We start from the raw sequence: 19,108 nt of genomic DNA, 5'->3' as shown, positions 1-19,108 counted from the left end.
GTGTCGGTGGTGGGAAGTCTCTGGCTGCTGTGGTGAAGTGCTATTCATGTCAGGAAACAGGCCACATCAAGAGAAATTGCCCGAAGGCCAAGGGTAGCAGTCACAAGTCACGAGGGCCACAGTGTTACTCTTGCAAAGGGTGTGGCCACATCAAGCGGAATTGCCCAAAGCCCAAGACAGAGTCAGCTTCAGTGGCTGTGAGTGCTGGTCATTGTCAGGCTGGAGCATCTACAGATGGAATCCCAGTATTGGCGGGTGGGCAGAGTTCTAAGCTGCTGAAAGTTGACGTGTGCTTGAAGGGCTGTGATGACTCTTGGACGTCAGTCACAGCGGTCGTGGATACTGGATGCACGCGATCTCTGATGAAGGAGAGTGTAATGGCTGGTGTAGGCCTGGCTGATCAGGTGGAACCAACAACTGACTGGGTGGTTGGCATCGATGGCAAATCTCTAGAGTCAGTTGGATCTGTTGCCGCAACTGTCTGGCAGCAGGTAGTTCAGCTTACAGAACGGCTCAGCAAGCGCTATTCGATTCGGCAGAGGGCCCGACGTAGCGGCTGCTGCGACTGGTAATGCTGAACGAGAGCCGAAGCAGAAGCTTTCGAGGCACATCTCTGTTGAGCGAGATTCGGATGGTGTCACCCTCAGTTCAGCTGATTTCAATGTGCGCTGGGACAACAGCGCAAAGTCGTGGACCGTTAGCTGGGTCTGGGAAGGTGGTGTAGAGCCGACTGACAGCATTGGCGCTGGAGTGACGTAATACTCGCGGAAGAAGCTCTCTGCAGAGCAGGAGCAACAATACCAGAAGGAGGTGCAGTCATGGATCGACAATGGATGGATGAGGCCCCATGATCCAGATCGGGACGGCGAGCCAGGTGCGATTCTTCCACTTATGGCGGTGTGTCAAGGACACAATGCGTCTACGCCAGTACGTCCCTGTCTAGACTACCGTTGTCTGAATGGGTCAATTGTCTCTCATCCTGGAGGCGATGCACCCGCGTGTGACCAGAAGATTAGAGAGTGGAGGCGCCGTGGTGTTGACCTGGTGGTTGTCGACATAAAGAAGGCGTTCCTGCAAGTCCACGTCAACCCCAGCCTTGTTCGGTATCAGACCGTGGTGTTTCATGGAGTCACATACGTCATGGAGCGAATGGCATTTGGACTCAGTATAGCTCCGAAAGTCATGGATGCAATTGTGAAGTTTGCACTGTCTGACTTTCCTGACGCGGACAACTATGTCGACGATGCCGTTGCTCCGTCTGAACAACTCCCAGAAGTGACTGCCGCGCTGAACCAGTACGGGCTACCGACGAAGCCACCAGAGGTATTGACTGGCGCAAGAGTACTCGGCATGTAACTGTCGGCTGCTACACCAAATGAAGAGGTGACGTGGCGTCGTCGTGATGGTGTAGATCTGACGCTAACGAAGCAGCCAACGAAGCGAGACGTATTCTCCTGGTGCGGTCGATTGACGAGCCATTACCCTGTTGCGTCGTGGCTACGACCGTGCTGCAGCTACATCAAGCGGGTGAGCTGTGAAAATGCTGCTGTCTGGGATAAGCCTATCTCAGCTGAGCTAGAGAAGTTGTGCCGTGCGGTGGAGGATCAAGTTTCACGAGAAGATCCTGTCAACGGCAAGTGGACGGTGAAGTCGACTGGCGGCGTGACTCTATGGTGTGACGCATCTAACTTGGCGCTAGGAGTCGTCATCAGCGAGGACGGTTTCGTGATTGAGGATCACTGTTGGCTCCGGTCTAAGTCAGACAAGCGGCACATCAACATGGCTGAATTGGACGCTGTCCTTCGTGGCCTGTCCGCTGTCGTAGATCACGGCATGACCAATGTTCGGGTCATGATCGATTCGAAGACGGTACATGGGTGGTTGAAGTCTCTCTTCGGAAATATCCAGCGAGTGAAGGTGAACGGCCTTTACAGAGCTCTCGTGGAGCGCAGGTTGCAGCTGATCGACGACTTGATTGAGGTCTACAAGTTGAAGATATCTATTGAGTGGGTGCCCTCCCAGAAGAACCTGGCTGACCGTCTGACTCGCGTGCCCGCATCCTGGTTCAAGATACCCCAGCAACCGGAGGTGGCTGCAGCGACCGTGAACAGTGCGCGTGCAGGTGTCCACAGTTCTGCCCCACTTGCCTTTGATGTCATCCGGGACCGGCAGGGAGCTGATACTACCATCCAACAGACAATTGAGGATGTCAATGGTGTGCAGAAGGTTAGGGTGAAGCAGTTTCAGAAGGTGGCGCCACAGCTGATAGTACGGGATGGCGTGCTGTATCGATCGATCAAGTTGCCGCCTGCCAATGAAGCTTGCGAGGTGCCCGTGATTCCGAGCTCACTGGAGCAAGACGCCCTCAGAGTTGGCCACGAGAACACTGGCCACGGATCCTGGGAGGTCGTCCACCAGATGCTGCGTCAGCAATGTTACCTTCCTGGAATGGCGAGGAAGTGTCAGGAGTTTGTCAGTCTTTGTGAAAGCTGTGCTGCTGCGAACCCTGCTGCCGGTAGTCATGCTTCGCCGAAATGTCCTGAATTACCAGCACGCCCATGGCAAGTTGTGACAATCGATACCTTGGAGCTAGGACCAAGCCGAGCTGGATTCCACTGTGTCTTGGTGTGTACGGATATGTTCACGCGCTATGTGGAAGTGATACCTTTGAAACGCCAGGACGCCAAGTCAGTTGCAGAGGCGTTCGTGTCAGTGTGTTGCCGGTGGGGTCCGCCGGAGGTGGTCAGATCAGACAACGGGGCAGGGTTAGTCAATGCTCTCATGGAAGCCTTGTACCTGGCATTCGGAGTAGAGGTCAAGCATGGTGCGGTGCGACACCCGCAGTCTCAAGGAGGCGCAGAGAGATTCAACAGGACATTGTTGACCCTGATTCGCAAAGCGCACTTGCAGTCTAGTGACTAGAAGACCGACCTGTCGATGCTGCTGTATTTCTCCCGGGTTTCGGCACCAAAAGCTGTTGGAGAACACACCACTCCACGCCTGCTTACGGCCAGTTCACTCACAACACGACAGAGCTTCAAAGGAAAAGAGTTATTCTTCTAAGATCGAAAGAGAAAACATCTACTATCACGACAAGTTGGAACTTGTCGTACAAGTTGGAACTTGTCGTGATAGTAGACGTTTTCTCTTTCCATCTTAGAAGAATAACTCTTTTCCTTTGAAGCTCTGTCGTGTTGTGAGTGAACTGGCCGCAAGCAGGCGTGGAGTGGTGTGTTCTCCAACAACCGCTCAAGGGACCTTACACATGTGGTTCTCATTCACAAGTGGTCTTCTTATCCAGGGTCATTTGACTGGAAATAACATCCCTTGGTCCTAGTTGTAGTGGTCTTCCTGGACAGGTTGTCGCCCTATCGGAGTGGTCCCTTTGACAGGTTTTACTGTTTTCCAATCAAATGATCATGCAGCACTTCATCAGCATTCGAAGAATCAACACGATTATGTTACATGTACGCCATGGCGTGAAAAATATGTCACATTTAGAGCTGATCATTAAGATTGTCAGTTAAGCTACTAAAGGAGATCATTTATCATGATCGCTTCAGGCCCACAAGTGTGTGGCTATGCTTACCTGATTGACAACGTATGTTTCATCCATGACATTCAGCTGCCTGCAAGCGAGCAGCAGAAACAGAAACAAACACACACACACACACACACACACACACACACACACACACACACAAGTGCGTACACACACACACACACACACACACACACTTTTGTACTTGTTGCTCACTGCCAAAACTGGTCACGTGGGGCTCCCCGGGAGAGGGGAGAGAGACTCAAAAGGAATCTTGGAAAGATGACTCAATTGGCTATTGAACCGCCCAACGGCCGACACCCCCTGAAATCCCCAAAACTCTGGGTGGACTTGAAAATGATCCCACTTATGGGCTCACCACACCTCAGTAAGTGGGACACACACACACACACATACACACACACACGCGCGCGCGCGCACACGAGCACACACGCACACGCCCACACAACCAGCGACACCATTATGTATGCGAGCACATGTACAGTTTATTGTTCAGTACACACAGTGTATGCTGCTGCAGTAGAATAGTAGTCTGGGGTGCTTAGTATAATCTGACAAAATACACTACATGTACTTTGATCGATTTTTATTGATTTTTATTTCACGGATCCTCCAGAGGCAAATAGATGCCTATCGAAGGGAGTCTCCTAAGTAAGTATGGAAAATGAGAACGTTGAAGTACAAGCATGGATATCAGGTACTGAGTTGTGCGGGTCATCGATGAGTACACACAGTATCATCATTGACAGTCACACACAGCATTTCCCTGGAGTTGTCAAAAGACCTCGGTGTCTTCAGAATGCTCTGGAGACAGCTAGCAGCTGTTATCTCACCGATACGACGTGACATCTTTCAGGTAATTCGTTAAAACTTTGCCGCCCACATCAATCCTTTGCAGCAAAAAGTAACAAACACAAAAGCACACACACACACACACACACACACACAGATGTACACAATGCACACACACACACACACACACACACACACACACACACACACACACACACACACACACACGTGCGTGTGCACATACATACAAACAAACGGGTGACACACGATGAGAACAGCCAGACACTTAGACAGTGGAAGCGCCATGAGACAACAATTGTTATGCTTGATAGTCAGCGTTCTTCACAAAAGGACTCACTTTCAGCTGCAACTAGAACGCCATTGTTCAGTCACTCCACTATACCGTGCTCAATCACATTTTCAGATCGTTCTCAAAGGAGAGCAAGCTAGTAAATCGTATTGTTTCTGTTGCTCCCTGTGTCCGTGGGTCTGTGTTGTGCAAACATCTGCCATTGGTAGAAAGTCTCACAATCGTAAAGTGCATCAAAAATACATGTCCTAAGATGGAGAGCCAAGGTTTAATTTATACAAAAGAGAAAGACCAAGGAACTACAAGTTACGCTATACTGTCCACTAACACCACCAGTTACTAAACAATCAGCTCATGCGATAACATTGCACGACACTGATCGACGGTACTGACGTTCTACAACTAACTGGCTAACAGCTCTAGCACATCTTGGATGCGCACTCCAACAGCCTTCCAACTTGGAAGGTTTTAAGTTATAGAAATAACATAAGGAGGGGAAGGTGAGCGCAACCAAGACAAGCACGAGCTTGTTTAGTAACTGGTGGTGTTAGTGGACAGTATAGCGTAACTTGTAGTTCCTTGGTCTTTCTCTTTTATATAAAAATACATGTCCTGTTGTCATTCCTATAGCATGAGGTGCAAGGAGTCTTTACACTTCAAAAGAAGTATGCATACCCTCCGCCAGGAAGGGGCTGCATGCCATTTGCAAAGATGAGGGTATCATAGTCGGGGAATGAGACTCGCTTCTCAAAGCCAAATTCTAGCGCAGCATCCTTGTTAATGCTTCCACAGCCGGTTGGATGTGGTTATGTACTGGCACCTGGCCCCAAGTAGTTGTACACTATGTATTATATGCATTCTAGATACCCGCGCAGCTTCTAATCTAGTCTGCAGGAGACGAGATATCCGCAGGTCATGGTGTGACGAAGGGCTACTGATGTTATTGGTGAGTTTTGATGCATACTTCAGTACATGGTATTGCCTAGAGTGTCACATACTGGCACTTTAGTACATGGCATTGCACAACAATATTGTACCTACCGTAGTACCGCAGAAGAGATGACTTTGCCTTGTATGAACGGCAAGACGTGTGTAAACGAGTGGCCAACGTCCACCACCAGGCTGCAGAGGGTTGCCCTACTGGAACTGGCAGCACGGGTGCAGCTGCTGCCGCTGCTACTACTGTTGCTGCCGGTGCTGCTGCCATTGCCAGTGTCATTGCTGTCACTACTGCTACAGGCTACGGTGGCACATGCTTGCTGACTGTAACTATACGCACTGTACACAGGACCTGCGAGCGGAGCAGCACATGTATGGTGTGCAGGTATGGTGCAAACAACAAGACAATAAGAGAGGCATGGTAGAAACAATACGACCACAGGATGAAAATTTAATGTATATGTACCCCACTGCCATGTAATGTATACCCCATCTCAGTTACGCTCTCCCGGTGCTTACTTACGCACTCTTGGTCCCTCATATACTCTTGTTGATTCTCTTGTTTCTTTGCATACTCCTGGTTCAATCCCCTTTTGTCATGTACTTTTGTGACAATCAATCTTTCAAAAGCCATGGTAACAGCAATACAAGGACAGTAGCAGAAGAGTTCACATGGCACCAGCACCACTCACCCCAATGACGAACTAATGATTGGAATCGGTAATCCTCAAAGATGATCTCATCAAGCGCCTCCTGGAGTAGAACACAAATCAAAATGAACACGGCGAGACAACAGGGCTGAACACAAATCAAGACAGTTCTTGTGGAACAACAAGGCATGTTGACGACCCAATAGGAGACGTGTGTACTGTGCACTGTGTCTAGTCAGACTGCCTGTAACAGCCTGTAACAGCCTATAACAGCCTGCAATGTTTCAAGAACAACGACTCTGTACATTAGGGGAAAAACCAACAACAAGAGTACACGTCGATGTACAATTCTCACAGTAAAACGTAACTCCACTATGGACTAGAATAATGCTTTGAAGACTCAACATGCACCTGTCCATAGTCTGTAAAACTGGTCGACACACCGCTGAACATCACACGCTCCATCTATAGCTGCAAACAGTTCTGTGACATGTTGCAAATCCATGCTGTCTCCTCTCACCACGACCACCACCATCAGTTAGTGTCTAGCGCCTAGTCAATGGGCTAGGTGGTGAGAGAAGATGGTATGGTTTTGCAACATGTCACAGAACTGTTTGCAGCTAGGTCGAGCATGACTGTCATGTTCGGCGTGTGTTGACCGCCATTTTACAGTCCATTGAGTTACGTGAGTTACTTGCCATACACCAAGCTGTCCGGCATTTCCGACATTTCCTCGAAGGTCGTGAGTTTTTCATTCTCACGGATAACAAGCCAACAAGCCGCTGATCTATGCGATCTGAGTCCACTCATCCAGCCGCTCATCACGTAAATGCTGCCACGTAGCGTACATCAGTGAATTTACCACCGACTTACGGAGGAGAACAAAGGCAAGCGTCGAAGGTGATAGAGTTAGGAGATCGGACATCGTCCATCAAGGGTCATTTGTCGGGCACAACTTGCAGCTTCTGTTTTTGAGTTTTTAGCACTTTTTAATCATTTCTCACCTACAAGTATGTTTAAGTGTTGTCTTTTTTCTTTCTTTCTTTTTTACAAACTCTATGTATAGAGAATGAAGTTGAAGACACCACTGCAGCTGTACTTTACCACCATATTTATCATCTATGTATAGAAGAAGACAAAAGAACCAAGGAACTACAAGTTATGCTATAATGTCCACTAACACCACCAGTTACTAAACGATCAGCACATACGATAACATTGCACGGCACTGACCGACGGTACTGACGGTACTGTTATCGCATGAGCTGATTGTTTAGTGACTGGTGGTGTTAGTGGACAGTATAGCGTAACTTGTAGTTCCCTGGTCCTTTTTTCTTCTATAAATTAATCCTTGGCTCTCCATCCGAGTCCAAACTCTGTGTAGTTATGAGTTTTTCCAAATTTCCAACATTCCCTGTACTATCCTGAAGAGAAGGGAAAGAAACGTTTGATAAATGAAAGGAAGTGTCTACTTGATTCAAGTTGATTATGTGGATTTGCGTCTTTGCATGCGAAGGTATAGATTGCAAAACTATTTTCACCGCCTCCAAACTACCACATGTACTTCACCTGCTATATTCTATAACTTCACTTGCTATATTCTACACAACAAAGCTGTGTGTTTACAAATCGACACACACTATCAGTTACAGGGCCAGCCATATAGGCCAGGCTGGTGTTCACTCAAACTGGCTGCAGTCGGCCGCTAGGCCTGGCTGGATTGTGCTTTACACTACAGTCATGCACAGTGGCGCTCACTGAAATCCAACCCAAAGTGCAAAGCTGGCGCCCAGGACCAGTTTTGATCACATCGCCGTGTTCACACATGTGTACGTCCAGCAGTATCCATACCACTTCCAGGGCATCAAGGGCCGTGCAAGTCCAGGGTGCCAGATATGCACTTTGGGCTGGATTTCATCCAGCACAACTGTACTTCCAGCAACAGCAGCAGCAGCAAAAGCAGCAGTAGCAGCAACGGCACCAGCAGCAACAGCAGCAGCAACCGCATGGCTATATACCTGAATGCACGGGAAGTTGAAGACTGGCTCAGTTAGAGCCAGATGACACGACTCGGGCTTGATCTGCACAGCACACATACACGTATATGTACGTAAGCAACAGAAACACAACGGCAGTACATTGTACTGAGTCCACTAGCAACAATAGCAGCAGTCACAGTTGGAACGCTTAGAAGTTAGAACACAGTACGATCAAATCACTTCACGTCTACAACAGTAAGCGCACACACTCACTCACACACGCGCACATACACACACACACACACACACACACACGCACACACGTGCGCGCGCACGCACGCACACACACACACACGTACACACACACACGCACACACACACACACACACACACAGGATACCAGTATGATAGCATGATAAAACAGAACACAAACATCAGAAATGCTCTGCAATGCTTCAGTGCAATACATAGCAAACTAAACGGACATGAACTTGTGCACGCGTGTGCGGATAAGCACGCACACACATGGAAAAGCATGATCCTGGACAGGTCCGCCGTACCTTCAGGCAGTTCTTACTGAACATGTAGTCCCATATTACATGTTCAATATCCCAGTTTGTCATGTATCCCTGGAATAAGACCACACAGAGAATATGACAATACCAAAAGGAGCTGATCGAGTACCCAGTCTTTCCAACATCACAGACAACTGACCGGACATCAGACAAAATGAGATACAAGTACTGTAAATATACAAAATTTCGGCGCTGCAAAATTTCGGCATTTCACGATTTTTGACATTTCGGCGGCGATTTATTTTCGGCGTGGGGTAGACATGGTAGAGGGCTTGGTATAGTGCGACAGCTGCTGTGAAAATTTTCATCGGCGTTTTAATTTAGGCGTTTTGGGTCGGTGCCGAATATAGCCGAAATTAAATAGCTGCCGAAATTTGTATATTTACAGTACTTGAAGTGTAAGTTTAGTATAACAACACAATTACTGCATTAGCAGGCAATTTACCCACGCCCGGCGGCGAGTACATGTATAGAAGCCGGACACAGAGGATGTGCCACACGTTAGTGTAGCTGGTTCACAGACAAGGACTTCACTCATGTTTAAAAAATAGCTACATTATCGCACAGCCAGACCTGGCTCGTGTCCAGCTCTTGTCTGTATTTCTAATATTGACAGCATACCGCCGTACTGGTACATTCTAGTCGGCAAACAAATTCGACCCCCAGGTGACTTTGCTCAGGATACGGAATATTGCACAAATATTGTCTGCTGTGGTTTGGCCATGTGGTGCGAGAGGGTCCGGAATCCGCCTCGTTCCAAGCACTGGAGCTATCAATCAACACAAACGACATAAAAAAAACCGTGGCCGTCTGCCATTGCGGTGGATAGATACGATTCGGCACGACCTGAAGGCAGCGGATCTCTCCGTGGAGAGCGCTCTCCAAGCTGCAGGAGAAAGACTAACTTGGCTTGACACTGTTGACAGATGCGTCGACTCTGCTCCTGTCTAACAGGTTCAGGGAAGATGCGAGCTGTGTTTATTACTATTATTGTATACATGATAATGAGCATACCGACAATTACTGACCTTTTGAAAGGCACTGACATAGTATAGTCCAGATTTGTCCTTGCATTCGTCCAGCTCCGCACCGACAAATGTTCTTCTGCGCTCGGCTTTAGCTTTGGTCATGCAGTTCGGTACAACTCTGCCTTGGCAAGGGCATACGAATACACACAGGTACACGTGAGCATACAAATGCACACAAGTTGAGAGAGGTCAGTTCCCCACGGTCTAACTACCAGCCTAGCAGCTACACTGCACATGTAGTTCACAAATGTATACCAAGGTGAAAATACGGTGCACACACAGTTAAACAGCTCCACCATGCATAACGTTGTGCACCCCAGCATGCAATGCCAAAATCCTTGCGCAACATGCACCAACGCAATGCAATTCAGGAGTGGAAACCCTAAGTTGAAAAGACCGCGACTTGCTGCTTGCCAGTACATGGCCTTGCAAGAGCAGAAATCCAGGAGCAGCACCAAACACCAAACACACGTCACTTTCAATGCACTCAGGAAATATTCGAGCATTTTCGACCGAAGGGACCGATGTCGCAACGGACATCGCGAATATTGCTCCTCGTACCGGACCAGGACACTGGGGTCATCGCAAAGGTTGGTCCTGTGAACAGGGGGACCGCAGCACCCCGTCCGGCCCCCCGTCCGGCCGGTCACACCTTTCTCCTAAGTAGTTGACCCACCCAATTCGTTCAAAACGGGGTTTTCGTCCACAATGTTCGTTTCCGGCCAAGTATCCCCCATGATTTGTCCGGGTCACCTGTAACCCCAGTGCCACGGCCCTGATGACGGTGAGTATGATTTCCTGTTTCCCATAGGGATATGGCTTACCAGAGTTCCACCATATTCCTTTGCACAATACAATGTAGTCCACTCCTGATTTCACACAGGGTGATCCACAGTTGCGTGGTGAGGTCACATACGTCCCTTGTTTACACGTTCTCCATTTTATTATTAATTCCTGGCTTGGGCAGCAGAGCTATCGACATACTGCTGTACAAGTCTACTTTGAATTGCATCTACTAGTGCATTGTACTGTGCTATAGTATGTTAAAACTCACCTAGGTAGGTCAGAGGATGCCAGCCCAATTTTAGCGGTGTATCCTCCGTTATCGAGCACAACTACTTTTTTTTCTTCCATTTCTCCGTGCGCGCTTGCACACCAGTAAAGTAATTATAAGGAATCTCCTCGAATAGTATAACCAAGGACCGATATGCAACAACAATCTGCCGAAATTGGACAATTCAATTCTTGTTTCTCAGCTGGTCAAGCATGGGATGCTTTGCTACAACCACAGGGGGCCGGATAGGATACTGCATACTGCTTTTCTGTCTACCACAGCTGAAAACGTGCCTCCAGTACCCGCACAATATACAATATAGAGACTTGCAATATATGTAGTACATGTATTATGCAATTTGTCTGAATGAAAAGTCAAAGCGAAAGAAGTCAAAATGTTTGTGATTTCAAACAAGAAAGCATGACGTCATTACCGTACACGTGGCCCCAGGTCCGGAACTCCCGGCCGGGATCTGATACAAAAATGTAACCCTTTTTTCGTGAAATACAGTTCTAAAATGTTCTTGTTTCCCGGCATCCCTGTTTCTTTCCTCTGATTATTCTCTGCTTTTTTGTTCACAGAACAAAATCAAAATACATCATGAACAGGGAGTCGTCAAATACCATTATTTGACGACTCCCTGATCATGAACCACTGGCCAGTGAACACCTCTTTGCCGAAAGCGGCTACACCATGTACTCCGGGGCTTGACGCTCAATTCATAGCAGCTATCCGTAATTATCAATAAATAAATAAAATAGCTCTCCACACACCAGTAAAACATGCAGCACCATGACAAGTCGATCTGCGACTGCCAAAATATTCTACTTTGTGAAGAGAAGTAGACCCACTAGTCGTTCACAAGTTCACCAGCAGTCACAGAGCAACTGAAGATATTTACCCTGCTTCAGACTGTATTCACCAAAGTTATGCATTCCACGCACTTAATTGCCAAAGAGAGGCGAAAATAAGAAATAATACGTGCATTAGAGACCAACAGAAAGAATATGAACAGAAAAAACCCAACAAGGGTAACATTAAAATTATTAGAAGGGTCTAAATAAGGTAGGACTGCATGTGTTCTATGAGTGTTTCATACACGATGGTAGCATACAGTACGGAGCAGGCTTTTCTTTCCAGAAGACCACTCAAATCTGAAACACACACACACAGGAAAGCAGAAAACGGAAAATGAAAAATTGAGCGACATGATTACACCACGAACTATGGATCACTTTTGCTACGGACAGAACTCACTCTCGGGGCATGTTCTATTGGTAGGATCGGGATCGAGATCGAGATCTCAGATCCTTCCAGAGTCAACTGAACACTTTATTTTGGGCCTTGGCTGTTGCCATGTTGACGAAGTAATGAAATGGCGTTCACATGTCACCCAAAAGGGTGAAAGTTGTACTCATAGCGCACGCGTGTCGTACGAAAATTCGAAGTCAACAAGATCTATCTCGGTCCACGTGTGTGTGTACCACAATGTGTACAAAAATGATTTTTACCTGCCAGATACGCACAAAGGTCACATTTGGATCCGGTTAACCCTGCTCCCCGAGGTGGGTTGACCGGATCCAAATCCGAAGGATCCGGATCCGGATTCGTCCAATCGAAAGGGTGCGAATCCAGTGGATCCGGATCCCGATCCTACCAATCGAACATGCCCTAGGAATTTCACCTCTAACTGCTCCATACTGCAATCAGTAGAGCATAGCAGTAGATGTAGAGCAACACATGCATTGGAATTGCTACACCAAAGCCAAGAGACAAGTGAATGCAGGGCATCGAAACACCATGTGCACAAGAAAAAAGAAGCATCAACAAGTCAGCAACAGCTTGCAGGCACACTTACAGCATCAATGTCATCCACCTCATCATCCTCGTCGTCTGCGTTATCATCAAAGAGAATGTCTTCTCCATCATCTGGACCGAACGTTGATGTTTCATTGATTTTGGCTATAAACACACAGACATAGACACACACAGACACAGACATACACAGACATACACAGACATAGACACACACAGACACAGACACACAGATATAGACACACAGCATTAAGCTACGAGAACAAGAAAGTCAAACTGGAAAACATTCTGCTGGGTAACATCTTTCAGAAGGAGCAGAACTACCCGTAAGTATCCAAATGAATTTGGTGCCAAGCATGCCAAAAGAATCACTGGTCTCACAAACCCTTACCTGTTTCTGGCAGCTCTCCGTACGCCTTCAAGTTACGTGCTTCATCTGAGTTGTACTTGAGAATTACGTCAGCCTTGGAATCCTGCAGCAGCAACAGTGTGCCAGCAGAATCAGTGCACAAGACACAGACGGTGCATGAGTGTGGATGCACTAACGTTGTGCAGCGTGAAACAAATCCGAGCAAAAACAAAGTCAAGCAATAGTCTATCCTAGTTCCAGATGATGAACTTGCTGAATTGCCATATCAACTACCAATGGTGCACGGACCCCTTATGTTATGAGTACAGGACAAAAAAAAACCCATGATCATTGACAATGACACAGTGATCTGCTATCCCATCAGAATGAAATCAGCGAGCTCCCCAAGAGATGCCAACACACAGGTGTGACTCAGCGGTATCGTACTTTAGTATGTTCCCAGGAGATATGTAGCTGGGGACCATTGCACAGTCTGAGTCATTTTGAACTTCCATTTCTACCACTGAACTGTTGAACTGCACCATTCCATGCCACACACACTGTCTTTTTTTTGCTAGCCCAATCTGTGTACATGCATAGTAGACTTTACTCTCGATCTAAAAAAAACTGCACACATTTCAAGCCGATAACGACTGACATGATTGATTCACACACCACAGTAATTACGGAGTAATCGGTAAAGTCGCTTCAGCTCTACTTCAAGTAAATCCACACCCCATGCAGCAAAAAAATACTTCCATACTTCCCGAACCATAGGAGAGGAAAGCAACATAGACCAACAGACTCTCCCCCTCCCCTCCCCCCTCTCTCTCGGGAGTCTCAGGGGGCAATTGCCACACCTACCTGATAGTCTCTCAAGCCAATAAGGATGATGTCACCTTGATTAATCCATACCTATACAGTGACACACCCAGTGGACAGGAAAACAATCCGCTAAGGACTTGTAAAACTGGTAAAAGGATAGAAACACAGCTGTGACACAAATGAATTTCCGCGCATGCCCCAGTCCAAGTACTGGACTACCATGCATCTGATTTGGGCGGCGGTCACGAGGACAGCGACGACAAAGCAAAACAACTGCTAAGGAGATAACATGACCATTAGAGGAATACATACCTTCTTTCTTAGCTTTCCACGGATGTGACATAACCGCTTTACGCCATCAAAGCAGAGCGCCTCGAGTCTACCGTTACCAAGCATCTTGGTGACCTGCGCATACTCTGCAGTCAAAGAAATATTGTGAAGCAGTAGAAAGTTCAGCTGTGCATGCTCCTTTACTGCAATTGACACGGACAGGTCAATTCAACTTGGTGACCTATGCATCAAATGTTGGGATTATTCTGTGCAATCTTCTATTGTCTGCAAGAGGAACAACCATCACTTGTCGCACGGTGACTAATGAAGGTGCACACGTCTTGGAACATCATCTCCATTGGCTTTCAACCTGGCATGGGATGTCATAACACATGATAACTAAACACCGCAGCATTTGATCCCGTAACCAGGATCTAAGTTTTGTTTTCTCGGTGCTTTTAAAAAAAACACCGAGACCATGCAATGTTCTATTAGAGCAATCGCCATGGTCTGTGTGCCAGTGGCTAACGAAATACTTCCAAGAGACTAGTCTTCCCACGTGAAGGCATGAATGTAGCCGAATAGCATAGGACAAAGTGGACGAACAACAAAATCAGGGAGTGATCCGGTGTGATCAACGATGATTAAACTTCTCAGCACAGAGACTTGACTCTTACCCTCAGTTATGCCCAAGGACCAATCAGTGGAAATTTAGAAACACAAAATCAAGAACATGTTTTGTCATTGCCCATCCTCCATAGCCCAACAGAAGCCGACTACTGATATTGCAGAACTCTAATACTAGTAGACTATTATATAGACGGAGAAGACACCGAGATGGAAGGCACTCAGCAAAATTGAAGATTCGACATTGGAACCGTATCGTAAACCAAAACCTCTGCTTGTACAGTACGTCAGATTACGAATCTACAATAGTACAAGTAATTCTCTTCTGTACACACCATTGCCCATGCAGCTATATAAACATTTGAGAATATACCTCCTCAAAAATCTAAACTCTGCACAAGAGATAGAGATACGAAATTGAGAAACTTCAACAAAATATTATTATTTTCTCGTCAATGTGCTTCTGATCATAACTGAAATGAAACATCGCCGTGGAGTACAAAATGGCAGTAAGGATAACTAAGTTTTACCTTGGCCATCCTCCTTGAAGACTAGCTCTCTCTTGTCATTGTCGTTCTCGTTCTTTCCACGACGACGATTCTTTCCTCCCTTTCCTGGAATACAAAGAAAAGACGATTCATGGACACTCTCCAGCTGACAGGGAGTGCGTTGCTCGCACAAAAACTAATAGATGCTCCATCGACACTCTCCAGTAGACGACCAGCGAAGGCCGCACACAGACACAAAGCCTACAGAGGCTCACATACCTTTATTCTTCGGCATGACTAAAAACTGTACTGCTAAAAACCCAGAATGAAAGGCTTGCAACGCGAAGGAAAGCAACCACGCTGTTTTACCCAGTCTCGCTCTCAGTTGTTTGCCTTTCGACTTGCATGCCCGTGAGTCGTGTCTCCGCCGTACTGATTGCCGGGTGACTATGTGCCGATCAACAGTGCGACGTTCCCAAGATGATTACGTCAACTACTCTTTCAGTTATTCTGACGTCATCAGCATTACCGGGTATACCGGTAGTTCAGCAGATCAGATGATTCAGATCATGATGAATCAGACAGTGAGATGCCGGTAGAACTACATCTACGTCTACGACCAAGAGTACATAACCCCCCGTTATGTACTCTTGCTACGACTCGTACATCATGCACAGTCAGGACTCAGGACTCAGTAGTGGGATAATCATGCATGCAGTCATTATTGTACATTCCACCAAGACTCAGAAAGTAACAAGTAGTTGCCAAGACTCGGGCAAGAGTACATAAACCGATGTACATGTACTCTTGATTCCACTCACGAGTCACGGATAGATTTCAATTTTCAGTGCAAGGCTGCAAGCCATTTTGTTGTCACAGAACATGTCATAAATAATGTACAATACAAAGTCATGTACTCAGTATGCTGCTACAGCGCTCGAAACGAGGTGACTCATGCCTAAAACCTTGAAAACTAAAAGTAAAAAGTCAAGGCAGGGCTAACCAGGGACGGCGGGCGGGTCCATGACATAAGAGGGGGGGGGGGGGTACTAGTATCGATGGAATACTACTAGTAGTACTACGAGTTGAATTGTTTGCAGGCAACCTCAGCCTACACTCAAGAGAGCACTGCATTTCACACAAATCCATTGGTATCGTTACAACGTTTCGGTCTTTATGACCATCATCAGGAATGAAGTGGACATGGAAAGAACAGCAGTATAAAAGAAGGAGGCAAGCAAGCAAAGCGCGGTACATAGTGACAGCGCGCGTACGCGCGTAGAGAAGTGCAAAGCGCGTCATGGCGGGTGTGCATTACTACATATACATGACAACACAAGCACAAACGGTGAGGAAAGTAGATACTGCGCTACAGCAGTGATAACAGCCCAGTTCCAGTCTCACACCACCAGTGAGGTGTCTAGAGCCCCGCGCCACTCGCAGTAAGGTGGTGTTATAGCAGATCCCAGCCACTGTTATTGTTAATTTCCGGGGATCGCTCCCTGATATTGATGGCCTCCCGGATCCTCCTCCTGGGGCGGTCACGCTCAGAACCGAGAACCCGGATACCTGAGAAAGCCGTTGCTCCCAATGGCAATGGGTCAGATGCATGCTTGGCCGCGAAATGCTCACCCAGCGCGGTGCCGCTCACTGTGTTGCGTGCGTCGTCGTTGTGTTCGTGACAACAGCTTCCCTGAAATGTACGGTCTTCCAAAAGACCACAAGTCCAATATTCCTCTCAGACCAGTCGTTGCGGCCTGCGGCAGCCCAGTTACAAACATCTCCATAGTCCTCGAACGCATCCTCAATCAATGTCTCCAGTTCGTGCCAGCACACCTGGAGAACACTGTTGAAGCACTCCAGTGTATGAGGAGCGCGTTTCCCAACCTCAAGGCCCCGCCCGGCACCATCATTGTGACTATGGATGTGGTGGCCCTTTACCCTAGCATCCCGATTAACGATGGCATTGCAGCAGTCATGAGAGTCCTCCGACAACACGAGGGCAGCATCGATCTGTTCGGTTTTCGAATTGGGCAGGTCAAGGAGCTCCTCGCACATGTGCTGAGCTCCAACTACTTCCGGTTTGGAGCGCAGGTGTACCACCAGAAGGATGGTGTGGCTATGGGCAATAACCTAGCGCCCCCCTTTGCCATCCTGTACATGCATGACCTAGAGAGTTCGCTCTTGCGTAGTGCACCTGCCAGCCCAGTTCTGTACAAGCGCTACATCGATGATGTTTTCATTGTGTGGAACCTCGGTCCGGAACTTCTGCAGAGTTTCCTAGATCACTTCAATAATGCCGATCCTAATATTAAATTCACTCACCAATCCACGGAGTTGACTGGCTCAATCAATTTCATGGACACGACCGTCCATGTCTCACCAGATGGATCTATATCCTATGAACTATACCGCAAGCCATGTCACAGCGGACTGGTATCAGACTACAACTCGTCAGTTCCCAACCAGCAAAAGAAAGCAATTGCTTCCTCTGAGTTCCTGCGTGCCGTCCGCCTATCCTCCGATGCCGACACCCTAAAAAGAAGTGAAGAAAAAGTAACCAACATCCTAAAATTCAATAACTTCCCAGAGTCAGTTATAGTTTCGGCACGTGAACGAGCTATGCGCCCCCGACGTGTCAGAGTGCAGAATGAATACCGTGTCACCCTCAACCTACCGTTTCACACCGAGTATATCCACAACAAAATTCATAAATTACTCCGGAAGTACAAGATAAATGCCCAGCTGATTTACAGGAACCGCCGACTAAGTTCTATGATTTGCACGTCTGCCCTCCGCAAACCACCATGCCGCAGGTATGTAGACCCGTCCAGGCCCCGTAAACGGGGGCGGCCCAAAGCTGCTTGTGTCGCCTGCATGTCCGGTTCGGGGGCATGCACGGAGCGAAATGTTGTATACCACCTCGAGTGCAGGTGTGGTGATAAATATGTCGGAGAGACGTACCGCAGCCTCGCTACCAGGACAAAAGAACACAACGACGACGCACGCAACACAGTGAGCGGCACCGCGCTGGGTGAGCATTTCGCGGCCAAGCATGCATCTGACCCATTGCCATTGGGAGCAACGGCTTTCTCAGGTATCCGGGTTCTCGGTTCTGAGCGTGACCGCCCCAGGAGGAGGATCCGGGAGGCCATCAATATCAGGGAGCGATCCCCGGAAATTAACAATAACAGTGGCTGGGATCTGCTATAACACCACCTTACTGCGAGTGGCGCGGGGCTCTAGACACCTCACTGGTGGTGTGAGACTGGAACTGGGCTGTTATCACTGCTGTAGCGCAGTATCTACTTTCCTCACCGTTTGTGCTTGTGTTGTCATGTATGTAGTAATGCACACCCGCCATGACGCGCTTTGCACTTCTCTACGCGCGCTGTCACTATGTACCGCGCTTTGCTTGCTTGCCTCCTTCCTGCTGTTCTTTCCATGTCCACTTCATTCCTGATGATGGTCATAAAGACCGAAACGTTGTAACGATACCAATGGATTTGTGTGAAATGCAGTGCTCTCTTGAGTGTAGGCAGGTTGCCTGCAAACAATTCAAGTATAATGAAGCTGTGTGAAGCGTCCTTCAAAATTTTGAAACAGTACTACGAGTATTATTATTATTACGAAGTAGTGGTTGCGACCTCGGCGATGATTTGTAAGAAAAGGGTTTGCTCCCCACACCGGAGCTCGCGGTGTGGGGAGCAAACCCTTTTCTTCTTCTTCTTCTTCTTATTATTATTATTAAGAAAGGGTTTGCTCCCCACACCGGAGCTCGCGCTATTCCGCCGACTTTACTTGACACTTGACTGACTCACGACTGCCAAGTCGTGAGTCAAGTG

At 47.6% G+C, this 19,108-nt stretch overlaps 2 protein-coding genes across 2 annotated transcripts in view; both read right to left on the bottom strand.

The window, feature by feature from the left end:
* Positions 1-11,645, bottom strand: part of LOC135825310 (actin-related protein 6-like) — a 24,878-nt gene extending 13,233 nt beyond the window's left edge. The window contains exons 1-8 of the mRNA XM_065338053.1: positions 10,890-11,645; positions 9,836-9,953; positions 8,793-8,861; positions 8,272-8,334; positions 6,296-6,356; positions 5,706-5,955; positions 4,396-4,452; positions 3,590-3,629 (exon numbers count right to left, since the gene is read on the bottom strand). Of these exons, the coding sequence (XP_065194125.1) occupies positions 3,590-3,629; positions 4,396-4,452; positions 5,706-5,955; positions 6,296-6,356; positions 8,272-8,334; positions 8,793-8,861; positions 9,836-9,953; positions 10,890-10,969 (738 nt within the window). The 5' untranslated portion in view covers positions 10,970-11,645. The remainder of the gene's footprint in view (positions 1-3,589; positions 3,630-4,395; positions 4,453-5,705; positions 5,956-6,295; positions 6,357-8,271; positions 8,335-8,792; positions 8,862-9,835; positions 9,954-10,889) is intronic.
* A 140-nt stretch (positions 11,646-11,785) lies between these two features.
* On the bottom strand, positions 11,786-15,684 carry LOC135825322 (eukaryotic translation initiation factor 1A, Y-chromosomal-like). Its single transcript, XM_065338062.1, has 7 exons — positions 15,543-15,684; positions 15,306-15,389; positions 14,191-14,294; positions 13,918-13,968; positions 13,096-13,177; positions 12,748-12,851; positions 11,786-12,043 (listed from the first exon to the last, which is right to left on the bottom strand). Exons 1-7 carry the CDS (start codon positions 15,556-15,558, stop codon positions 12,038-12,040), a joined length of 447 nt encoding a protein of 148 aa, XP_065194134.1. The 5' UTR covers positions 15,559-15,684; the 3' UTR covers positions 11,786-12,037.
* Between the last annotated feature and the right edge of the window lie 3,424 nt (positions 15,685-19,108).

Source organism: Sycon ciliatum, chromosome 1, assembly GCF_964019385.1.
Source record: "Sycon ciliatum chromosome 1, ocSycCili1.1, whole genome shotgun sequence".
NCBI lineage: Eukaryota > Metazoa > Porifera > Calcarea > Leucosolenida > Sycettidae > Sycon > Sycon ciliatum.
This window is presented reverse-complemented; position numbering and strand designations above follow the sequence as displayed.